This window comes from Bactrocera dorsalis, chromosome 4, assembly GCF_023373825.1.
Source record: "Bactrocera dorsalis isolate Fly_Bdor chromosome 4, ASM2337382v1, whole genome shotgun sequence".
Lineage (NCBI taxonomy): Eukaryota > Metazoa > Arthropoda > Insecta > Diptera > Tephritidae > Bactrocera > Bactrocera dorsalis.
The window spans coordinates 16402964-16428162 of record NC_064306.1 but is presented as its reverse complement, the minus strand read 5'-3'; the positions used below and the strand labels follow the sequence as shown (position 1 = coordinate 16428162).

The 25199-nt window shown below is 34.7% G+C and overlaps 3 protein-coding genes and 1 long non-coding RNA gene across 12 annotated transcripts in view; 1 reads left to right on the top strand and 3 right to left on the bottom strand.

Annotated features, from left to right (window-relative positions):
* Positions 1-92: 92 nt before the first annotated feature.
* Positions 93-1878, bottom strand: LOC105222205 (Meckel syndrome type 1 protein homolog). The gene has a single exon (XM_011199430.4). It carries the CDS (start codon positions 1728-1730, stop codon positions 240-242), a length of 1491 nt encoding a protein of 496 aa, XP_011197732.2. The 5' UTR covers positions 1731-1878; the 3' UTR covers positions 93-239.
* Positions 1879-7732: 5854 nt separating this feature from the next.
* Positions 7733-25199, bottom strand: part of LOC125778145 (uncharacterized) — a 98191-nt gene continuing 80724 nt past the window's right edge. The window contains exon 2 of the mRNA XM_049454713.1: positions 7733-8683. Coding sequence (XP_049310670.1) covers positions 7931-8683 — 753 coding nt within the window. The 3' untranslated portion in view covers positions 7733-7930. The remainder of the gene's footprint in view (positions 8684-25199) is intronic.
* Positions 11403-12856, bottom strand: LOC125778159 (uncharacterized). Of its 4 annotated transcripts, none has more exons than XR_007422521.1 (5): positions 12811-12825; positions 12320-12553; positions 12011-12262; positions 11790-11940; positions 11403-11550 (listed from the first exon to the last, which is right to left on the bottom strand). It is a non-coding gene; the product is annotated as an uncharacterized LOC125778159 (long non-coding RNA). The 4 variants fall into 4 exon arrangements; XR_007422522.1 differs by lacking the exon at positions 12811-12825 and adding an exon at positions 12723-12737; XR_007422520.1 differs by lacking the exon at positions 12811-12825 and adding an exon at positions 12653-12667.
* LOC105222189 (phospholipase ABHD3) lies at positions 13281-23709 on the top strand. Of its 6 annotated transcripts, none has more exons than XM_049454675.1 (8): positions 13281-13415; positions 19627-19820; positions 20309-20478; positions 21197-21534; positions 21605-21691; positions 22808-22938; positions 22994-23159; positions 23219-23709. In XM_049454675.1, exons 2-8 carry the CDS (start codon positions 19716-19718, stop codon positions 23452-23454), a joined length of 1233 nt encoding a protein of 410 aa, XP_049310632.1. In that variant the 5' UTR covers positions 13281-13415; positions 19627-19715; the 3' UTR covers positions 23455-23709. The 6 variants fall into 6 exon arrangements, with proteins under 6 accessions (XP_049310632.1, XP_049310633.1, XP_049310628.1 ...); XM_049454676.1 differs by having other exon boundaries at positions 13310-13378; XM_049454671.1 differs by having other exon boundaries at positions 13346-13497.

The following is a 25199-nucleotide window of genomic DNA, read 5'->3' as shown; positions in this document are numbered from 1 at the left end:
ATTATAAAAGGTACGTTTTCTTTATGATGTGATGTGTTAAAATAAGCTCATACTTGGAACCGCATTAAACCCCAAAAACAAGAAGTTTGAAGTTCTACCTTAACCAGATTTTATTCACTTTCAGCAAAATATTTCACTGCTCATGGGGTATCAATAATATAATTAAAGTTTGTAAATTGAATTCTTCTACAAATCCGAATTGAGCACTGATGGATCAGGTATAACCGAACTGAGTGTTGTCACTTCAACACCACAGCTTCAAGTCGCCTGCGAGATTCGCGATACGCTAACATAATATCATCCAAAGTCATTCCACTTGTCTTGTTCGTACATGGAGTGAGCAACTCACAGTGACGTTGTCTGAAACATTGACAACTAAGCTCCAGTTGTCCCGTGGATTTGATGCGACAGCCGTACCGTGATTTGACAAGTGTATCTTTGGCCGTGTCTGTATAAAAACTCATAAAATCAAATAGTCGACGTCCACCGATTAGATAACGAGTGAGTGTTTCTAATATTCCGTCGGCAGGGCATAGACACATCAGCTTTGCTGATTTCGATCCGGTTAAAAGATATGTTGAATAGTGTGCATACCCTTCAATACGTTCGCGACCCCAGCTGTCAATAGAAATTACTTCGAAGTATACATGCAACAAGTGAGTAGGATCAAAGTCCTCCTCGCAGAGCAGAGTCAATTGCCAATTATAACCGAAGAAGCAATCAACATTAGCAGGACCAGGAGAGCTAGCATGTGTACTGGCGTTCAACACACCTTCTTCGAGAATGGTGTTTGCTGGCAATTTAATCTGATAACGTACATTAATATTGTCATAGCTGAATCCACTCGCCTGACGTAACTCAAAAAGCAATGATATACGGGTTGTGCGTTTCGGTGGTAGATCAAACAAGGTGTTCAAGTCTCGTTCTTCCTGCCAATGTGCGGTTAACTCTGGAAGACGCAAGTACGTTGTCGGATTTGCAACATACCTGCGCTTTGAAACATTATGCACAGCAAAGGCGTACAAATGCCGATAATCTGTGTCGACTTGAATATAATAAGGATTAACTGCGAAGTCGTTGAAATCTGGATAAATATGTAATTGTCGCAGTTCCGGATACCAAGCAAGAGATACCAATTGTGTGTCTGGTGATATGGCAGCAAATATGTACATAAACTGCTGTGCTGCTACGTGTTCATCAAATCTGGTTTGTTTTTCAATCTTTTTTCCATTTGATAATAACGCACCGTCATCCGGATTGAAGTCGTCTTCATGCACATAGGTAAATATTTCACCCCAACGTTCTTTGGATGATAATTCGGCTTTTCGCGACTTTTTATTGCGCTTTTTATGACAACGTTTGCTCACTTCGTTCACCGATGAAGAGTGCCCTGACGAAACTTCTGACACCCCAGTCTCCAATAGCCATTGATTATATTTCTTTTGTGTATCGGTGAGACAACTTCGCTCATCTTTATAGAGTTCAATTTCGCTAGGACTTAAAAGTTTTTCTTGCCAACGAATTCTTCTCAAACAAGTTGCATCTTCAGTATGTTTAAAACTTTCAATATTTTTAGTTAAACTATTGATATTTACATCGATGAAAGCCCGATCGAACTTTGGCAATTTCAACAAAGAGTTGATGTGACGGAAATGCACTTCCAATTCTAGATATTCAATATTGTCAAGTATATTATAGACTCCCGTATGTTTTGGAAATATATGAAACATTTTTTAAACCTGAACTCTTAAACTACTAAACGCTTGTTTTGTTTATATTTTTCATAAAATTTGTCGGTCTCCTTGACAACGTTTTGTTTGTACGATGCACAATTAAATTAAACGGTACTGTACGAATAAGTTTTGAATTATTTATCCATGTTCGGTACGAATGATTTTTGAATTCTTTGTCCAGATACTGTACAAATGAAATTTGATTTATTTGTCCAGGTACAGTACGAATAATTTGTAATTAACAGAGAACGCACATCAGAGAAAGTATATCATAGAAAAGGTTCATGATTCAGATATCGTAACTTTTCGCAGGTGAACTCCGCGGAGATGAGAAAGTTTCACCACACTCAACTTGGCGGATATGGTAGACATTGGTAAGCGAGCGAGGTAAAAGATGCAGCATGATTGACCTCTTACTCCGATCGATGAAAATTCACACGTCGATGTCCTAGGAAAAGTAACAGATCACCCCTTTCGCTTACCATAGGGACGAAGAATTTTTCGATGCCAAAGTTAACGAAGAATTTTTCGATGCCAAAGTTAACGAAGAATTCTTCGATACCAAAGTTAACGAAGAATTCTTCAATGCCAAAGTTAACGATGCCACAATTAATGAAGAATTCTTCGATACCAAAGTTAACGAAGAATTCTTCTATGCCAAAGTAGTAGTAGAATAGAAAAAATGCATATTAATTTTGCTTTATTTAAGAAAGTGCATGATATGTATGTATTTCGTTATGAAAATAAGTATTTATGTATAAAAAGAAATGAATTTCTCTTAATTCTGTGGCTGAGTCTTTTTTCGTTTTTTTTGTTTCAATCAACGAGACTTAAAGAAACGGCCTTTGGCGAGTCTGATGCTTTTCAGAATTTGGTGAGCATACTCCGATTCCTTACACATTGTACAAGAAAAATTGAATCCGTATGTAGTTATGAATTTCATTCAGCGATAAAAACACGAAAAACTTACCAAATAGTAACGCATTAAAGTGTTCACTTTCTTCATTTTTAATTAGTCTTCAGTCTGCTTTATCGAGAATATTCTTTTACTTCTTTATTCAAAGTTTCAACACAACAATAAACAAAATTTTTAATTCAAATAGCAGCTCGCTTAAACACAATCAACTTTCTTCAGATGTTTGACGATTTGACGAAATAATGAAAATATTACTTATACATTTTATTCCATCAACTTGTATTTGTTGTTTACATATTGTATTGTAACGTTTTTCATGTACATACTTTATTGTAAATATACATAAACGCAGTAGAATTTAGCCGCATAGCTTACTTCTATGTATTACCTTAAATGAGAAAACTAATGATAATGGTAAAGAATGTACGCATACAGATTTGCTTATTTACTAACATAAAGACATAGGAAGGTGCAAATTGAATTTTGTCCAACAGAGCTGAAAAACTAAAGTAAGGATTTCACCATTTTCGCTGCTTTTTAACAGAAATGACCACTTAAAGTCACGTTTAAAAGGATAACAACAGATAGGGCACAGGTAAGCAATATAAAAAAGTTTTAAGTTTTAGCTGCGCCATCTAACGTACAAAAAAACTGGCTTGTTCATGCGTCCTCTGATTTTCTAAAGTTGCACTTGAAAGGATAACAACAGATGGGGCACTCGGGACGCACAGTTCAGCAGTTTAAAGATGTGTGCACCATCTAATGTATAATAAAAAGATATCAGAGAAATAAAAGACACATGTCTTCACATTCTCTGCTTGAACTATGGAGTTTACCCGTTTCACTGCTATTTAGCAGAAATGAGCACGTTCGCTGGCAGAAATATATGTAGAGGAACCGATTTCACGCGAGAATGAATAAAGTCAAAGCCAAGCTATTAATATATACATACATATGCATAAGTATATACTTACAAATATTCATACGCCACGTATGTATGTACAAACACTCATAAGAGGATAACAAGTGCCGCACGCATCTTTCCGCATCTCCGTTGTCACGGACAACCAATGGCCGAAGCTATCGTTTTGTCAAAGAGCCTTTTGCTGAACACATAGAGAGTGGTATGATATGACTGCACGACAGTGAACTGTAAATGGCCTCGTGAAGACTGGTATATGAGCATTTGTAAGAAGGCAGTGTCATAACAACCTCAGTATATACAGTAATAAACCTTTGCTTTGTTTACATACATATACTCAACTCTAAAGCAAGGCATACACGCACCAATTATTGTATCAATTTCAACGAATTGTACAACTGATTGCTACGTATACGGGGCAGTTGTATGAGTTGTATCAACTGGATGGATGAAAATCAAAAATTTTTGATATTTTTTGAAGTTGGTTGTGTTAGTTGGATAGTGTTTGGGTTGGTCGTACGATTTCAAACGATTTCGCCATTTTATTTCGGCTGTCGAAGAGAGCGCGTCATATGTAATAAGTAAAGCAACAACTTCCGAACTCATGTTTAAGCAACGAAGTGAATATTCAAAATGAAGTTGGCCTCAAAATTGTATTAAAAGTTGTGTCGTGTGTAGCGACAAGGACAATTTCTAGCCCAACTCAATCAACCAACTAATTGGTGCGTGTATGCCTTGCATAAGAAATCTTAGGGTGTTGTGTAACAGTTTTTTTGCTACTTTCATGGTAATCAGGGTGTTGTGTTAGCATTTGAGCTACATATAAATTTTAAATTTTGATGATCAACTCTTTGAAATATATTAAATAATGGTAGTGTTTACGTTATTTAAGTGATTATATTGAATTACTTTGAATATCTGTTCAATTTTATTGGGATATTACTTGTTGTTTGATGTTAAATCAGTTGTTTTTTTGTACAATTTTTAAACACGCTTCCAGTATTTCTAAATTTTTGCATGTAGTAGGATACAATCCTGGGTGGTAATTTGTCGTTTGACATATGTGTACAAATTGACAATTCATTAGCCGTTATAGGAAAACATCAATCGGAAATTGAGTTTAAACAGAAACATACATATGTATGTATGTTGAAGATTTTAATAATACATATTAGTGTTATTTATAAGTTTATATTGTTTATATTGTTTATATTGTGTATAAGTGTTTTATAAAGTCTTCTTCCACGCCACCCGCTGTCATTACTACACAATCCACCATTTGGTGTTCAACGAGTAATCGTAATGTCTCCCGTAATCCCGACGACACTAGATTAGATGTGAATCCAAGGAATATTGTACAGCTACGTTTTCGTCTAATGAATTCATCCGTTTCATGCAAATCGGCTTCATCAGGTTTCAACGGCTGCTGCCTACGATCAAGCTAAGAATATTTTAAAATACATAAACCTTTCCCTAAAAAAATGGTTACATTACCATTAGATTGATTTCTCTTATTGCCATCCAAAGATTAGTAGCTTGAAACCCCGTATTAACATACGACGCAAATAATTTCGAGTAATCAATTCCTTGATTCCAATCGTAGCCCCACATGATGGGTGTGTTTTCCGTGTGTTTTTTCACTTTGTTTAAGTACCGCTTCTTTGGCGATACCTGGTTCAACGGACATTTTCTATTGTATAAAACCTATGTTCACTACAATTATTAAACTTTAAATAAAATATTTAGTAACTTTATACAAACTAAACTTTGTTTTGATTTAATTTGAATGTTCGAATATGGAAAGTTGTACCTTTTATGTTTTCTGTCGGTCAAATGTAAACAAATACATTCAGAAGAAAACTCACCACCGAGAAATCTAAAAACAGGGCTGCATCTTATTATTAAGAACTCACTACAAAAAGAATATCTGAATATCAGTAAATGATATTTTTATGGGCGAAATATTGCACACTATGGCATTTAAATCACCTATTAGTAAAATATTGTTACGAATTTACTGCTTGCTAGTTTACTTTGTTAGGTTCGTATCTCTGGATTGACAAATAAAATCAACACTGTTTAATTTAATTCAACAACTCTTTATTTCACAACTCGTCTACACTATAGCAGTTTACTCTTAGCACTGATTGATTACGTTGGCGCTGCCACGGCTTATATAGCCACGCACTTCTCGCTAGATGCCGATGTGTCCTTCTAGAATATTGCGTCTAGAAACCACCAGAACATACTGCTATACGGCGCCAGATGTCGCTAGATGCGATGTGTCCTTCTAGAATATTGCGTCTAGAAACCACCAGAAACATACTGCTATACGGCGCCAGATAAGCTATTGCTTCGACAAGCAGACAGCCGTTGGCGCCAAGATGTCTACAACAAGACAAATGCTATTCCATATACCTACAGCTATTGTTCATAATAATGGATGCATATAGCAATACTAATACAACTTAATACTACTTTTGTAACACTGCCCTCCACTAAAGCCTAATCGTCCCGATTAGGCACAAATCCTCTTGAACCAAATGGGGCGAGCCTCTCCAAATGTACTACTTTCATTTTACATCGTGCTTTTCCATTCCTTTGTATGCGGTATACCACGTCATTAAGTCGTTTTATCACCATATAGGGTCCTTCCCAGGCTGACTGCAGTTTCGGGGACAAGCCTTTCTTTCGAAGTGGATTGTACAACAGGACCAGATCACCTTCTTCAAAACCTTTTGAATTTGCCGCTTGATCGAACCGGTCCTTCATCTTATTGCTCATCAGATGCGTATGCTGTCTTACCATTAGATGCACTTCATTCATTGTTTCCTTTAAGGCAGAGCAATACTCTCCATCATTTCTTACAGCTGTAGGATTCGTTCCAAACTTAAGATCAGCAGGGAGTCGCAGATCAGATCCGAAAATAATCTTTGCTGGCGTGTAACCAGTTGTCTCGTGCTTCGCTGAACGATACGCCAGCAGGAACATCTGGATGCACTTGTCCCAATTCCGTTGATCTTTATCGACGATTTTCCGCAGATGTTCTTCGAGCGTTCGATTGAATCTCTCTACCATCCCATCTGATTGTGGGTGTAACGCTGTTGTCCGTGTCTTGTGGATGCCCAATAATGTACAGACTTCTTGGAAAATGGTAGATTCGAAATTCCTGCCTTGATCTGAGTGTAATTCGACGGGCACTCCGAACCTTGTTATCCAATTTTCTACAAACGCTTCGGCTACTGTCTTCGCTTCTTGGTTTGGTAAGGCATATACTTCTGGCCATTTACTGAAATAGTCCATGACAACCAGTAGATATTTTGTTTCCGGCCGTACTGGTTGGGAACGGACCTGCAACATCCATTGCGACTCGTTCAAATGGTGATTCCACGTTGTACTGTTGTAGCCTACCGCGACTTTTGGCTTTAGGACCTTTAGCTGCCATGCACTCTGCGCAATTACTTATCCATTCTGCTATGGAATCTCGACAACCGATCCAGTAGAACCGTTGTTTAATCTTCTCTATAGTTTTTGTAATTCCAAGGTGCCTCCACTAGGTCCATTGTGATATTCTTTCAATACTTTTGGGATCATGGACTTCGGTACTATGATCAGCAGACGAGACTGTTTTGCCATCTTCGCTTTCCCAGGTACGATGAAGGTATCCATTAACGAGGTTTTATGCTGTTCCATTGGGCCCAATATGCTTTTGCAGTTGGACTCTCGCTACTTATTTGTTCCTTTGGTGGTCGTACCCCATTTTCTTTGGCCATTACCAGCTTTGCAAGATCAGGGTCCTCCAGCTGATTAATTCTGATGCGGTGAGGAGTCCAATCATCTTCAGGTTCTATATTCAGTGATCGCACGTCGATTATACCTTCTTTTCCTTCTGATTTGGAGCAATGTTTAAATTCCAGTGGACAAGGGCGATGTGATAATGCATCCGCATTTTTGTGGTGAATCCTCTTCGGTGTTCTGTTGGGTTGTTTCCATTTTGATGGGTTTTACTTTTATCCTGCAATTTCGGGCAAAGTGACCCGCTTTTCTACAGTTGAAACATCTGCCTGTTGTATTTACTCGCTGTGCAGCAATTGTCTTCAGAGTCTTCAATATTTCTTCCATCAGCGCGGTTGTTCCATTTCAACCCTTTGTACCTTGTGTGCTGGTTTACTTAGTAGAGAAGCTGTTTCCTGTGTGAGGGCGTGCGAAACCGTTTCAGCAAACGTTCTTTTTGGCAATGCATATGTGGCGCGTTTGGTGTCCACATCACGAATTCCATTTATGAAACATTGAATTTTTACCCTTTCAATGTAATCCACAGGTGCATCTGCATTTGCCAAATGAGCCAGTCGTTCTATTTCAGTTGCGAACTCTTGCAATGGACTCGTTCATTTTCTGACCCCTATTTTGCAGTTCGATCTGGTATATTTGTTTCCGGTGCTCACTACCATATCGTCTTTCTATCGCACTCATCAATGCCTCATAGTTGTCCCGTTCACAGTCTGGAATAGTCTGAAGTATTTCTGCCGCAGGTCCTTTCAATGATACAAACAAGGACGCTACTTTGTCCGCTGCATTCCAGTTATTGGCCATTGCGGTCTTTTCAAACTGAAGTTTGAAAATTTGAAATGGAATACTTCCATCGAATGTGGGTGCCTTCAATCTTGGATTATTTGTTGATGGTGCAGGGCCATGCAGTTGCAGTTCTCGCATCCGATTACTCAAATGAAGAACTTCTGATTTCAAGTTTTCTTCGTCATTTTTTAACGTGCTTAATTCGTCTTCCAATTTTGAAACTTTCTCTTGCACTTGTGTATTACTTTCTGTAATCTGTTGTACCAAACGCTTTTCTAACTGCGTATTATTTTCAGTTATTTGTTGTGTAAGGCGAGACTCTAACTGTGATGTATTTTCAGCTATTTGCGTCATTTGCTGTGCCAGACGATTTTCTGTTTGCACTGCGTTTTCTGCATTTTCAGCTATTTGCTGTGCCAGACGATTTCCTGTTTGCACTGCATTTTCTGTATTCTCAGCTATTTTCTGTATAGCCACTAACAGCACGTTCATGTCCACACTCGATGATGTTCGTTGTTCTTCTACTTTTTCTTCTACCTTTGTAGAAGTTTCTGGCCCATCAAATTCAAACTCGTCCACATTAATTCCATCCGCTTCCATTGCTTCGCGTAATCGTGCCTGCAGATCCGCCTTTTGCCCGCTTATCGGCAAATTACGCTCCTCCAGTTCCTTTTTTAATTGCTGAATTCTCAATTCTCCGAATTTAACCATCTTGAATTTGGATTATTTGACAATCCCACTTCTGACACCAATTGTTACGAATTTACTGCTTGCTAGTTTACTTTGTTAGGTTCGTATCTCTGGATTGACAAATAAAATCAACACTGTTTAATTTAATTCAACAACTCTTTATTTCACAACTCGTCTACACTATAGCAGTTTACTCTTAGCACTGATTGATTACGTTGGCGCTGCCACGGCTTATATAGCCACGCACTTCTCGCTAGATGCCGATGTGTCCTTCTAGAATATTGCGTCTAGAAACCACCAGAACATACTGCTATACGGCGCCAGATGTCGCTAGATGCCGATGTGTCCTTCTAGAATATTGCGTCTAGAAACCACCAGAACATACTGCTATACGGCGCCAGATGTAGCTATTGCTTCGACAAGCAGACAGCCGTGGCGCCAGATGTCTACAACAAGACAAATGCTATTCCATATACCTACAGCTATTGTTCATAATAATGGATGCATATAGCAATACTAATACAACTTAATACTACTTTTGTAACACAATATAACATTAATAAATAATTTTCTTTTATATTAAGCAACAATATTTATAGTTTTTGTTGTTTAATAAAATAAATTTGCTAAGTATTTACTATCTCAATTTATGCAGCAATGCGTTGCTACCACTGAAAATCCAAGATGGCCGCTATTCACCCCTCAGAAAGCTACTACGAAAAGGTTATCTACTGTATATACTGTGATAACAACGGCCCATATGTACACAAAACAACACAGCTGTCTATTTTGTATGTACACAATTTCGTTGATACCATACTAATACCTTGCACTTCAATGAAATTTTAATATTTTGTTCAAAGTGAAATTTTTTATGCAAAAAATAAGTAAATAGGTAAATTTATTTGTTTTAAATTATCAATTATTATTTCAAATGATATAACAGAGCTATTTTATGCTTCTCTTGTAAAATAACATCAGGACTAATAGAGCTTTAAATAATTTTATATTTTACATATTAGTGGCATCCTCTCCTCTCCTCTCTACTGTCGATGGCAAATTTAAAATTAAAGGGAGCCTGCTGTCGTGTAGTCGGGCAGCTGTCTAAATAACTGTGTCCATAAGAACGTGTGTATTTTGATAATTGAGAGAGGTCGCTTTAAGTCTGTCGCGCTCTATGTGATCAGCACATCATTGTGTTCAGCATATGACCAAAGTGCAATCAGCTGATTTTCAGTTGTTTGTTTTTCTTTGCAATAAGAAGCAATTTTGTATTGAAGGCATACAAAAACATGAATGTCATCAAAAGTAAACATCAATATATGTAAGTGAATATTAATAAAGATATCAATATAAGTGAATATTTTATAGGGAACATTTACCTACTTATCAATTTAATTGAATTTTCATTGTATTATTTCATTTTGTCTCTTTGCTGTGTTTGTTTCAACCATACACATTTATGTAAATAAAAAGATTAACCCTCGTCGAGACCAACGGTCTGATACACTTAGTCGAGACCATGGTGCTTGGCTAGGCCCCTATGTGTTTACATACATTTGTATGGAAATACGTGTTGTATTTACGCTCATATATGTACAATATAGATAGATTTTTGAAATTTCTTACCTCTCAATTTGATTGAAATCAAATTGACCGCCTTGTTCACGCTTGGCGTAGCAAAAGCGTTCACAAAAAATGTAACATTTTGAGAAAAAATACATTTTTTCTTAACCTTTTTAAAGCTCTAGCGGCTAAAGTATTTGATTTAGGTTGGTCAAATAAATTGCACCGGTTGGGTAATTTAAAGAGCTTTCAGGAAATGTATAATTCTAAGGCCCAATTGCCCCAAAGGCCCCACCGGGGGCGTGGCAATAAGCGAAAATGGGTGTTCACCATGTCCCCCCCTTTGTTTCACTAAGGTTGGGGAGGTATGGGGCCGGGGGAGATCAAAACCACTTTTGCGAGTTAGTTCACCCCTGGGGCTTTCAGGGAAGCCCTCAACCTTCCCTCTATCCCTACCAGGGGCGTCGCAATAGCGTTCACAAAAAAATGTAACATTTTGAGAAAAAATACATTTTTTCTTAACCTTTAAAACGCTCTAGCGGCTAAAGTATTTGACCTAGATAAAACATACAAACCAATTTGGACATGTAACGAACATGAAAACAGATAAATTAACCGTGCGAAGTGGTAGAAACATTCCAAAGTTCATATATTTTCATACAAAATATATAGGGTCTAGCCAAGCACCATTGGTCTCGACTAAGGTGTAATATTATAATATCTTTTTTCGTCCTTTTCGATACGATATCCTTGAATTTTTTTTCTCAATTCTATAGACAGTAAAATTCTAGGAAGCTACCTGGAAGCGCAAGTCGTTGGCTACACTCTAAATATATTTAAATAACATTTAAAACAACAAATATGCCTGGCCAGACCGTTGGTCTCGACGAGGGTTAAATATTTTGTAACCAAGCATCAATTTATTGTCTTATTTAATTTTCGTTTTTTGCTATACATATGTTCAATTAAGTTTTTATTTAAGGAACGAATCCTAACACACAAACAACCTTTCTGAATTGGCACAAAGTTTGTGGCAGATGTACCCTGCCAAATTCTTAAGTCCGTCGTTGTTGAGAATCTCCAAGTCATCATTTTTTCAATTGGGTCAGTGGAATTTAGATCAACTGACACACATTGAAAAATATTACCTGCAAAAATATAATAAACATACATACATGCGTATAAATAAATGGAATAAAGTTAGTTATTATTATTATTATAATGAGGTTCAAAAACTTGGTTTGTATGAATGTAAGTACATATTTGCATTTGTTAACATCAATACATTTTTATATAAGAATGTTTTCAGTAGTTTTAGGTTTATCTATGTACGTGTAACGAACTTTAATATATTTTGCAACAAACTTTTTAGAATTTCAACACTTACCTGGCCGTTGGTGAAAATGCAGCTAAGTTTTGGCTCCAAATTATTTCTGTGGAATTCCGCGGTTTTAATGGAAATCCTAAGACGTTTAATTTCTGCTAACTGCTCGTTTTTGCACTTTTTCAAAGTTCTAACAACACTATTCAGCCTTTGTCTAAAAATAATAAGAAATACACATACTTATGTAAGAAAAAGATACTTCATCAATGACAATTAGGACTAACATTTCTGTTTCCAAATGCAGTATTTTCTAGTCTTTCTTATCGATGATCTCCTCTCTGCAGTTTGAGGTGCCTTTCCAACCTCGTCTTCTTGAATTACTTCAACAGGGGCGGTATTCTTCAACATTGTTGTTAACATCTATTTTTAGGAACGAGACTCCATCATTTTCTGCCGTTCATTAGCCTCTGCCGGAGCAGTGGTTAACGTGGGAAAAGCGCTAGGTAGCAACTTAGTTGGATTCCGCGAACTTAAACCTTCAAGAGTGTTTGGTTATAAAAATAAAATTATTGTAATCAAAATGCTATAATTACCCATTTCAAACTGCAAGTTTCTTTCGAAGGCTTCTGGCGCGAAGTGCCCTTCACAAATGCATGCATTTTTAACATCTCCATTTCGTAGCACAATTTTTACCATTATTATTATTGCAGCCGAACACTGCGGAACGCATTTTGAAAAATATAAAATTTCACAATTAATACAACAAACAGCGACATAACAATGGGGTTGAGTTTAATATCGCGCCGATTAATTTTGGCTCACTGTACCTAAACGAGAGAACCAAATTGAAAATTTTAAACACGCATGTATGCTTAAATTATTGAACTTTATTTTAAAACATATTTTATAAAAATCGGTTCACAAACTTTAAAAAATGCTATTTTTTGCAAATTTCTAAATATATGCTAGTGTATTTTCATCTGTTGTGCATTGTACCAAACCAATTATGGATACATTTTCACGCACATACAAGTATGTATATTACTTATGAATTATAAAAACCACTAGTAATGTTTTTAATTACTTTTGATTGTTAATTTCTTTGTAAATCTTTAAATAAAATACACCTTTTTCTGCATTGAGTTCTATAATGCGAAAAACCGAAATGACTGCCTAATTTGAACTGTCAAATTACCGAGAAAGCACGAACAAAAGGGAATAAATTAAACCCACTTAGCAATAAATGTATGAAGTGAACGCGAAAAGGTGTTCAATGCTAAAATGCTGGGGATGGCGCAGCCGGTGTTGGACCGGCCAGGGTTATTTTTTTAAAGTGCGGCCGAAGGCCGCCAACCCAGAAAGGAGTACTACACGAAAGTACTTCGGTCACCCCGGATCCCTTTGTATCATTAATAGATGCAATTAAATATGTATATACATTGCACTGAAACATTTTGGTTTTCTTTATTTTGATTTCTTGTCCATACAAAAATGTTGGCTGGGTTGCATTGGTTTCAGTTTGTATGGAAAAATGAGCAAAAACACTGATTTGGTGAGGGGTTATATTATTGTTATATTATTAATTTTGTACTGTATAAACATGTACTAATATTAGTGTACAATAAGATAACAAGTGATAAGGTTTCAATCCGGTCATCAATTAAAAAGAGTGAACAAAAACATTTGCAAGTAAAGATTGAATTTGAAAACCAAAAAAATTTGTGTTTTTAGAGAAACCTTAGGAAAACACGTCAAATTACCGGCAATCAAGGTTTAACATTGAAATGAGTCAGAAAATATTGGATAAATCAATATTATTTTGTGATTTTGAAATTAATATAAATAAATACAGTTGTGGAATATTTGGCGAATCGTGCTTAAGTGATTAGTTAAAAAGGAACTTCCTTGCTCGAAAGAATTGAATTAAAATTTAAATTCTATACCAAACGGCGTTCTCAATTGTTAGTGCATCTTTATATGAGAGTTAAAGTTCGAAGTCCAATAGTATGGACGCAAATATACTTATGTACATACTTACGTAGACTTTGTGTTGTTTGACTAAAAAATGAAAGAATGCTAATATCAGCTTTATCGGCCGGGATTTAGAAAAGCATACCTCGATTTCGGGGTTGAAATCGGTATCTACGGATAGAGGAGGTCCTCCAGATCAATAATATATGTATATGTATATAAGTAGCTGCTGCTGATTTATGATTTTTTGAGATATTTTCATTTAAAGTTCAAAATTTCAACTATGTGTTTAAAATGCGTGTTTCTCCTATTTACAATAAATTTTACGCTCAGATTTTTAATTTTTATATCCACTAACTTCACTTTGTTTTGTATTAAATAGTGCAAAAGCAACTCGTAATTCCATATTTAGCTTTCGTTGAAATCCATTTATTCATACAATAAGAAAATTGTTGTAAACAAACAAAAAATTAGTGTTACCATATTTTGTAATTGACTAAAAATAAATAAAAAAAAGAAAGATTATACCGTCGATACAAAATTCATTATCGTGTGACGAGTAATATGAAATCTTTTCGCAATCTTGATAAATCCCGGTGAACGGCCAGTGTTATTTTTTTTTTGTTTTTTAAGCGCGGCCGAAGGCCTCTAACGCAAAAAGGAGTTCAACGCGAAAGAACTGAACACATCCAGGTGTTGGTGCGACCAGGGTTATTTTTTTAAATCGCGGCTGAAGGTACTGAAGACGCATAGGTATTGGTCCAGCCAGACTTATGTTTTTGAATTACGGCCGAAGGCCGCCAATGCAGGATGGAATTCTATTCGCAAAATTAATAATGTGTTATTTATTTCCTGTCATTGGTGTGTTATTTCTTTGGTTCTTTTATAAAATACTAGCTGACCCCGCATGCGTTGTCCTGCGTAAAATTATGTGTGTTTGAAATGAAAAGAAAGTTAAATTTACATTGTGTTAAAAATCATTTATTTTCGATTTTTCTAAATTTTTTTCAATGTAACGCAGTCCATGCGTAAATGTAGAGAGAAGATGGTTTTCCAACTCGGGAACACGGCACGTATAAAAGTTGCACACACTCTACCATTCACAATACGCAATGACTCAAATGAAATTGAACCAAGTACATTAATCAATAGCAACCGAAGGTATAAGAAATCGTCCTTTTTCGGGTGGATTATGTAAATTCGTCCTAAGGAATTAGTTGAGAATACACCTGGATGTCAATTTACTGGTTGGCCTTGCTTTCTGCGTAACTATTTTTTCGACGATGCGTTCCATGTACTCGTATAATATCAAGACATTTCCGAATAGAGCAATTTTCTCGCAAACGAATCACTGATGCAAATTGAGAAAAAACTCGTCAATCTCTCTGGGTTGAAATACACTCTTTGGCCATTTTCTAAATGAACTGCGAGACGCACAACAGTCGGAAAACGTTCAGAAATAGCAAAAGTAAACACCTTACAAATGGCTTTATTGCAGTTCACGTATCGACCATTTGATACTTGCTGATCTCATCTCATTCAAGACCAATAACCGCCATGTTGCTTTCTTTGCTTTTCAAGATCAAACATTGACATGAGTTTTGAATGTGAATTAGACAACAGTGGCGAACATGGTATCCATATGTTGTCGACTTCGATATTCACTCCTCTAAATTGAATGGTAAATGTTCTGTCATTGTGGTCTGATGAGCTACGACGATAGAGTGGATATCCATCATTTCCATTTTGCATTTCCGAAAGAAAAGCACGTGGATAGTGTTTCGTGCATTTATTGTCAGACATACAAACCGAAGTGGGATTGTGGTGTCCGCAAGGTCCATGAACCATTATGGAAAAAATTCACTTTTTGGAAATTACCAATTTTTCGACTTTTCCTTATGAAAAGCATAAGGTTTTTTTATTAACTTTTCGAGATCGCCAGCGAACAACTTCTGAAAATTTCATCAAGATTAGTTCAGCCGTTCTCGAGCCTTAGCGTTACTAACAAACAAACATTCATTTTTACTTATATAAAAAAGAAAACGGGGGAAAAAGAAAAGGGCTGTTTTTAGGGGTTTTCTGGCAATTATTGGAAATTTCCTCGCCGTAAAAACCGTCTCTGAACTTCAACGAACATTAAAAAAAGAGAATTGGCCAAATTGGTTCAGGCGTTGTTGAGTTATGCGCTTAAGTACACATTTTGCGATTCATTTTTTATTATAGACGTAACTTTTGTAATTTTTTCTTCCTAATAAAAACAAATACAACAAAAAAGAATTAGTGAAATCGGTCCAGCCGTTCATGCGTGATGCCGTGACCAAGGCAAAAAGCGATTCATTTTTATATACATATATACATAGATACACCTTGTTACCTGTTAATAGTTAGAATGCAACTCTCTTGTTATTGAGTGAACAAACAAATTTAACAAAATTTTGAACTTTAAATGCAAGTATCTCAAAAACCATAAGTCAGCGGCTATGAATATATTCTCTTGATCTGAAGGACCTCCTCTACCCGTACATACCTATTTTAAACCCGAAATCGGGGATGCTATTCTAAAAAAAAAAATTACCCGCTTTATTAAGTATCCATAACGTGACTACCACAAAAATGTATGAAGTGGTCAACAAAAAAGAATTACGATTTAAACCACTAAATCTTAGTTTCGCAAAATGTAGTTAAGCAAATTAATTTTCCATGCTAAAAAACAAAAATTTTGGAAGAGCGTCCCCGGGATTCGAGAGTAAAATAGTTGGGGTCTGATAGAGGACGTTCTCCAGATTAAGAGTATACATATACAGATAGCTGCCGTTGACTTATGATTCTTGGGATATTTGTATTAAAAACACTTCACTAAATTATTTATGCATATTTATTTAGTAATAGTCATAACAAAAATACTTTAATTCAATATTGATATATACATACTAACAAATGTTCAGGGTTCCCTTACCTACATAAGTATTTTGCAAGCGAACCAAATGAAATAGAGAAAACAATTGTCTAGGATACGTGTATGTATGTATGCCACTTGAATCTGTATTTACTGGAACGTTAAAAAAAAAATATTTTAAGCTACTACACAGTATAAGGGGTTAAGGGGTTATATACAGTTAGGATTTTCAAAAAATCGATTTTTTTGTTTTTTACGTTTTCTTAATACAGTGGCGGACAAAAGTCTACATACACCCCCTGTTTTCTTCGATGTGAGAGTACAAAAACTTTTAGAAAAATGTGTTGATACAGTTTTATTCTAATCTTCTTTCTAATAACAACAAACTTAAAAAATCCATTAATTAATATAAAACTACAAATTTATGGAATAAAAACTCAAATATTGTGTTGACAAAGTCTACATACAGTACAAAAATATCTTAGTTCAGTGCGAAAAACTGTAAAAAATGCTAGTTATTAAACGTTTTAGTATTTAGTTGGGTCCCCATTGGTATCTATAACTGCTTGAAGACACCGTGGCATTGATTCTGCTAAATTTGTCAAACGCTGCAGATGTAATGCTGTTCCAAGGTCCCAATATGCGCTCTTAGAGTAGAGCAGAGCTAGAAATTTGGTTCTTTCTAATTCTACGCTCCAAAATCTCCCATACATGTTCAATAATATTCATATTTGGACTTTGAGGTGGTGTATTTAATTCATTTGGAGTATAATAATGCAACCAATCCTTGACAATTTGCGCCGCATGCATCGGATCGTTATCTTGTTGAAATATCCAACCGGAACCGAGCCCTAAATTATCCACCAAAGGCTTTCAAATTATGTTGCAACAGAGACTTATACTTATAATCGTCCATTTCACCTTCAATAAAGTCCGAATTTCTAACTCCAGAGGCCGCAACAACTCCCCAAACCATTACGCTGCCGCCACCGAGCTTCACAATTGATTCTACGTTCTTCGGTTCAAGCGTGGCGTTAGTTTTTCCATCAAATTTTAGCACTTTCATCACTACCAAAAGAGGGAATTTAGAATCATCTGTAAATGAAACTTTTTTCCAAAAATCCTTTTCCTTTTCTTTGTGTTTTTTGGCGAACTTTAAACGAATTTTTCCGATTTTTTTCAGAATAAAGGTTTTCTTCCGTGGTGTTCTACTGTGGAAATCCGTTATCGTTTAGAGTTTTTTTTTATTGTTCTTGGTTGGATACTCATTTGTGACGTACTCGCTATGCGTTTCGGCTATATTTGGAGCATTTACTTTTGGATTTTGGTCTACTTCGTTGAGAATCAGCTGACGTATCTACGAGATTGTTTTTTTTGGGGGTCCACTGCGCGTTAATTTTCGTTGAACCATTATTTTTAAAGTTTTTTAGAATTGTTCTGTACTGTTGCTCGACTCAAGTTTAAAATTTTAGAAATTTCACCATATGATTTTTTTCTTTTTCTTTCTTTTATCACCAAATTTCTTACATCAATTGATATTTCATTTCGCGGAGCCATTATAGCTATTGAAATGTTTAAACCACAACTAAATTCAATAAATATCAAAAAATAAACATATTGAAATAAAGCAAAAGGCTAACGTTTACCTTACTGTTAATATTACAATGTACAAAGTAGGAGAATTTGAACTGTATGTAGACTTTTGTCAAAGCAATTTTTGAGTTTTTCTCTTCCATAAATTTGTTGTTTTATGTTAAATAATGGATTTTTTTTTAGTTAATTTGCTATTATAATAAATATTAGAATAAAACTGTATAAATACATTTTTCTAAAACTTTTTTGTACTCTCACATCGAAGAAAACAGGAGTGTGTATGTAGACTTTTGTCCGCCACTGTATATACCTACCTACCTATACACATACAAAATTTTAAGTCGATCCGACGAATATTTTCAAAGTTATAGACACATTAGTGAAGGCGCGCCGACTACAAGTAAAAGTGCTTTCAAAACTTTAAACTCGTTTTTTTCTCGAAACGGTGTTTTCAAAGTCGGTGAGCAAGATTTCTCAGAAACGGCTGAACCGATCGGTCTGAAATTTTTACATAAGCTTCTTAACTATATTTTTTAGTACTTAATCGAAGGATTTCCCCATCCGATGAAAATTTCTTATTTTTAGAAACAATTAAAGACACGAATTTTGGTCGAAAATCGAACCTTTTGCTTTGAGTAGACGCCATTTTTTCAAAAAAATTTTTTTTGCTAATTCCTTCGATCAATCACTAGATTATTTCTTATATTAATGAAATTTATCTGCTTTTTGCTTTTTAGATGATCCAGTCCAGAGATATCGTGTTCACCGCAAGAGGCCTTTTTTTTTGCGGACCTCTGCAAAATTGGCAATATCAACGTTCCCGATAATTATTTTTGGCAAAAAAAACATGTGAATATAGTTTAAGGTTGTCATAATATACCTGCCAAGTTTCAAATCAATAAACCAAATAGTTTGCTTAGAAAAAATTCTTGAAAAAATGCCTTTTTTTCGACCTCCTAACTGTATATAACCTCTTAATTCCTTCAGGGCAATATTAAGAAATAAGATCTACTTGTATGTGAAGAAAAATAATTAATAATATACTAGTATGTAGGTTATGAATCTAGTTCAATTATGTGTTGGTAAACTGAATTACAGCATTTGGAATGAATAGTCCAATATGTAAGATTAAAAATTGAGAATATAATATCTTATTCAAACTTTTTTTTCAATTTCCTGGACCATTCTAATATAGTAATTTTTACTATACTATTTGTTTGACAATGTACTAGTTTTATGAAAATTTCACACGGATTTTTATTATTTTATGTTGCTATAAATGGTATTACAAGAATAGTATTTACACTACATTAGTTTATAGCCAAGAGTATAAGAAAAATCTGGATGACTCTATTTACATATGTACATAGTTTTTATTATCATTTTATTCATGATCAGCTCTCATAAATGTTTAATAACCTCGTTTTTATTTCATTGCAGATCTATAGTCCAATAAGTTGACTTTGATTACAATAATACTCAAATACGGACTTTGAGCACTCATACTTACTTATACTATATTCTACAAGATGCTGGATTCCCTTTACAATTATTGGGCAAATTTACCTGGTTATCATGTATTAGGTTTCGGATTAATCGCTTATTTTACCTATTATCTTATACTAGTGGTTAAAGTAAGTGAATTTGTTTTTATATATATGTATGTACATATGGAGTAGGGTGATGCAAAAATTAACCTATTGAATATCAGTTTTTCGATTGTATGAAAATGTAATAACGGCGAACCAAAATTATTCTCATACAATATTTTACGCTAAACTTGTATGCCAGATGTAAAAAAAAAATATATACTAAATGATTCAAAATTTATGTAATTTTCTAATAAACGTTAATATATGAAAGTTGCTATTTAATGTTATTTATTAAATATGGGAAACTTAAAACTCGCTGAGACATTTTAATATTGAGCAAAAATGCATCCTGTCTTGCATTAATATTTTTCTCTCGTATATGGGATCACCTACCACAAAAATTCGATAGGTTATTTCGGCTCACCCAAATATGGAGTAATTATAAGAATGAAAATCAGTATTTATATAATTGTATCCATACTCCTAATATGCATTATTTTTTTTGTTTTTTCACTTCTAACTTATTATAGCGCCCCACATTTGTTTGCGCCGAAGGACCGCTTAAAAATTATCTTCTGCGGGAAATACCAACATTGAGTGTTAAGTTTTGGCCTACATTTTGGTGTTTAGACAGTCGCGCTCAAACAGTTTTTGCCAGTGTCTTACGTTCCAAAGTTATACCCCCTATTAGCTATAAAAGGTAATATCTAACATACAAAAACTAAAACATATTGTATATACAATTTGACTTTAGTTATTATTATTATATTTAAATATTTTAAAAAAATTGTATATGTACATGCACGCTGTGGCCAATTAACCAGTGATCTTTCATTCACATATCAGTTATAAGTATTAAGGTTCAGTAGTTTAAAAGTTTGACCCAAACAAAATACGTAATTTTTATGTATGTATATATATCCATAGTGACTCAGTTATTTATGCAATATATTAAGTAAATCTCGGAATTGTCTTTGAGTAAAAAATTAGTTGAAAAAATCATAAATAACTTTTATTTAAAACAGATATGAAAAAACCAAACAGTTCATTGGAATCAATCTTCTGCTTTAAAAAAATCTCTTTAGAAAGTAATATTAATATCCTTTTGGTTACATGATATGCAACATACTATCAACTGGGGCTCGATAGGTTTCTGGTGAAATAGAACTCCACAAATTGTTTACCATGTCCCATAATTCATTAAGATGGACAGTATGACTTGCACAACCAAATAAGGGCTTTGAGATGTTACAAGCCCGTTTGCCACTTACTTAATATCTTGTGGATTAAAACGCCAAACAAAACATTAGTAATAGTTTAAGTATTTTTTTAAATTTAATTTGAACTAGTTTTTTGTCAAACGTCATTTGCTGAACATCTAATTTGAATGCTATTTTTTCATTCCTATACTTTTTTAGGGAAATTTATACTCTGAAAGATGGAGGAGAAGTAGCTTTGGACTGGATGGACACGAATTGTAATTCAAATTCGCCTTGTATTATTATTTTACCCGGCTTGACAGGTAATTCTCAAGACGAATATGTAAAGTGCCTAGTATACGCGGCCAATAATTCTGGCATACGTGTTATCGTCTTTAATAATCGCGGACTTGGTGGTGTAACTATCAAGACGCCACGCCTCTATAATGCCTGTAACTGTGAGGATTTGGCTGAGGTAGTGCAACATGTTCGAAATGTATTGCCTGCACACTGCAAAATAGGAGCTACTGGTGTTTCGATGGGTGGCCTAGTGTTGGGTGAGGTGATTTATTGTTTTATGTTCATAAGTTCACAAGAATGCAAGTTGTTGCTTAATTCTGTTTCAAGGTAACTATTTGGCACGTAGAAGCCAGGAAGCGCGGACATATTTGTCGGCAGCTAAAATAATATCAGTACCTTGGAATGTGCATAAAGGTATGTTACCGATAATGTATTTTTATACTCTCACAAAATGTTGTATATAGATGTATATTTTTTCACCTATCGTTGTTTATAACACCTAACACAAATAGAGAAAAATATTGAGTTGTGTATATATTAGTTTGTCAAAAAAGTCTTGCGGTACTTTCGCTAGTTGGCGCTGAAAGCGCGTAGTTCTAGTTTTATTCGTCGCATCGGGTCATGCTATACCTTTTTGGAAAGCTCATTTCACGCGCTAACACGTGTTTGATTGATTGTCGTTTCTTTTAAGTCGTTCGTGAGTTATAGCATCGCAAACATGGAGCAAAATAAAGAGAAAATACGGCATATTTTACAGTACTACTACGATAAAGGCAAAAATGCATCTCAAGCCACCAATAAAATTTGTGCAGTTTATGAACCCGATACAGTTTCCATTTCCACCGCACAACGATGGTTTCAACGTTTTTGTTCTGCTGTAGAGGTGGTCGAAGATGCGGCACGCTCCGGAAGGCCTGTCGTCGAAAATTGCGATAAAATCGCTGAATTGGTCGAAAGAGTCCGGCATAGTAGCAGCCGTAGCATCGGTCAAGAGCTGGGCATGATTCATCAAAAATTCATTTCAATTTCAATAAAAAAAAATCAATAAAAATACCGCAAGACTTTTTTGACAACCCAATATTTATTAACGATCAGGATGACAAAACGAGTTGAATTTCATGTATGGTATGTCCGTCCTTTCGTCCGTGAAAGCGATAACTGTATTAGGGGTGGCAAATATACATTTATTTTAACCATATTATAAAACATTGTGAAAACGGGCTATATCGGGCCCAGCCGTACTAACCTCCGTTATATAACAATTTTAAATTCCGTCTGTAAATCTATAGCCCATGTCGTTACTCATATAATACTTTGCAATTTATGCAATCTTAAGACCTAAAATAGTCAAAATGCACAATAATTTTAAAATATGTATAAAGCTTTGCCAACGACTGAAAATATTTTCCTGGCTTAGATCTGTGTAAATTGTAAGAGTAAAAAATGTTCGATTATATCCGAACTTAACCGTTCCTTATTTCTTTAATAAAAATTATTTGACTTCAAATATTTTCGGTTTGCAATCCATAGCTATTGATAGTATAGAACAACCGATTTTAAATAATCTTCTCGGACGTATATTAACACAAAACATGTATCGTACTTTAATGAGAAGTGGACTGCACGAACATCAGGAACTCGATATGAAAAGTATTAAAACGGTACGCTCAAAAGTGATAAAATTATGAATATGTGTATTAATTTAATTTATTTTAGTGCAAAACAATCAGAGAATTCGACACCAATTTTACCATTAAACATTTTGGTTATCCCAGTGTAGAAGATTATTACAACGATGCTACTTTGCAAGATAAATTGCATCACATCTCCGTGCCACTACTGTGTTTGAGTGCTGCCGATGATCCATTTCAACCGCTTGATGGTGGGTATTCCTGAGTTTTTCTCTCTTACAATGAAACAGTTAACTTTTTATTATTTTAGCCATTCCCATCAAAGCCGCAAACGAAAGCAGTCACGTGGCTATTATCGTAACTGCTCGTGGAGGCCACATTGGATTTCTAGAGGGATGTTTTCCTTCGGCTAAAGATCAGTACATAAGTCGTGTTTTCGTCGAATACTTTACTAAAGCCTTATTTGACGAAGAAGGTGAATTTCAGCGAATTAAAGAAGATCTTCACCGAACTTACTTTGAGAAACATAGTGATATCAAAGCTTAATGTATTATTTAAACATATTTATTGATTATTTAACTGGTTAATTAAATTAATAAGTTGTTACTAAAAATATATATGAACTATTATTTATAATCAAAAAGAAAAATATTAGTTTTCACAAAAGTTCAAGTATATAGATACTAATTTTATAGTATGTATATATGTACATACATATGTAAGCTACTTTTGAAGAATCATATTTTTAAAGTCTGTTAACGCAGTCAGTCAAAATAAAATTTTAATTCTTTGATAACATACATATGTACATATAGTGATTCCGAATGAAATGTGTCACTTTCGACACTGTTATTGAAAACATTCGTACTTGAGCATGATTCAATTGTATAAGGTTATGTCGATAACCCAATAAAGAACAATTTATCAAAAGTGTTATAATTCATACGGTTAAAAACAGCCGTTTTGCTTTGCTTTTATGTTTTAAACATAAATTATGTAAAGTTTTCAACGAATGAAACTGCGTTTTTGAGTGATAACTGAATACGAATAGGTTGTAAATCACACAAAATCATCAAAATGCAAACAAAAAACATTTTTTAATACAATAAGGGTATTCGCTTGCTCTTGCAAGATTGCAGATTGCATAAATACCATACCGAAATATACAAGGGCACGAGAGTACCCATTGCAGAATCTAGTGATATATGAACAGCTGATTCGGTCAATTTATTGTGAATGACTATTATGCATGGATATTGTGAATTAGCGCACCTTCTGCATACATTTTTGACAAAAAAACTGTAACAAATCTTTATAATTTAAATAAAAATTATAAAATCTATTTAAATTATGTATTTAACAGTAAACGACAGCTAGCACAGTTTTTTTTTATGCCTTTGCATTGCACGCAAATATACATGGGTTTTGGTCTGACATATTTTACTGCCATTGCAAATAATTTTCTGCGTGTGTTTGTTGTTGTGCCCGTGACCAAGAGGAAATATCTGCAATTCGTGCACCCTGCAAGGGTTTTGCAAGAGCAAGAGAATACCCCTATTGTTTCATAAGTATTTATTAATGTCCTTAATTCACATTTACCATGCCCAAGCCACGGTTCGTACTTTCAACAATCTTCACGCGCTCGAAAAGAGAATAGTAGAAAATGAATATGAAGATAATTGAATAATTTAATATAATTAAGAGATAAATTAAGTATTTAATGTTCTAATTTTATTGTAAAATAAGGCAAAATATAGTCCGGCGAAGCGGGCTGGGTAAGCTGGTATAAAATAAAATAAGTCGAAGTTTGATTAGAAATACGAAACTACCCAATACATATTAATATTACAATCTATGAATCATGGTAGGTATACAAATCATGGCTTCTATCAGATACCGCCAGCTTTCTATTTATATTCTTTATTTTGCTCAGATCCCTAACCGAAAATTCCTAACCACCCAAAAATTATCGGTAACGCGCCTGTATTGTAATCATGATTGTAACTTCAGAGGTGGTGATGAAAATCAATAAATATCAATACTGCAATCATTAATATAGCCATAAAAATACAATTTCACAAAAAATGTTATTATATTACTTCCTTTTATTTAAATCTGTGTCGCCGAAAAGCGCATTATTTCGATCCGCTATGTAAAAAGTTTGACAGCCATATGATTATTTTGAGAAAACTTATACCATGTTCAGACCGACACTTAATCACACGATTTCGGCTGTTGAATGGATTATCCCACTAATCTTAAAAATTTATCAAGGTTTCGCCATACAAAAA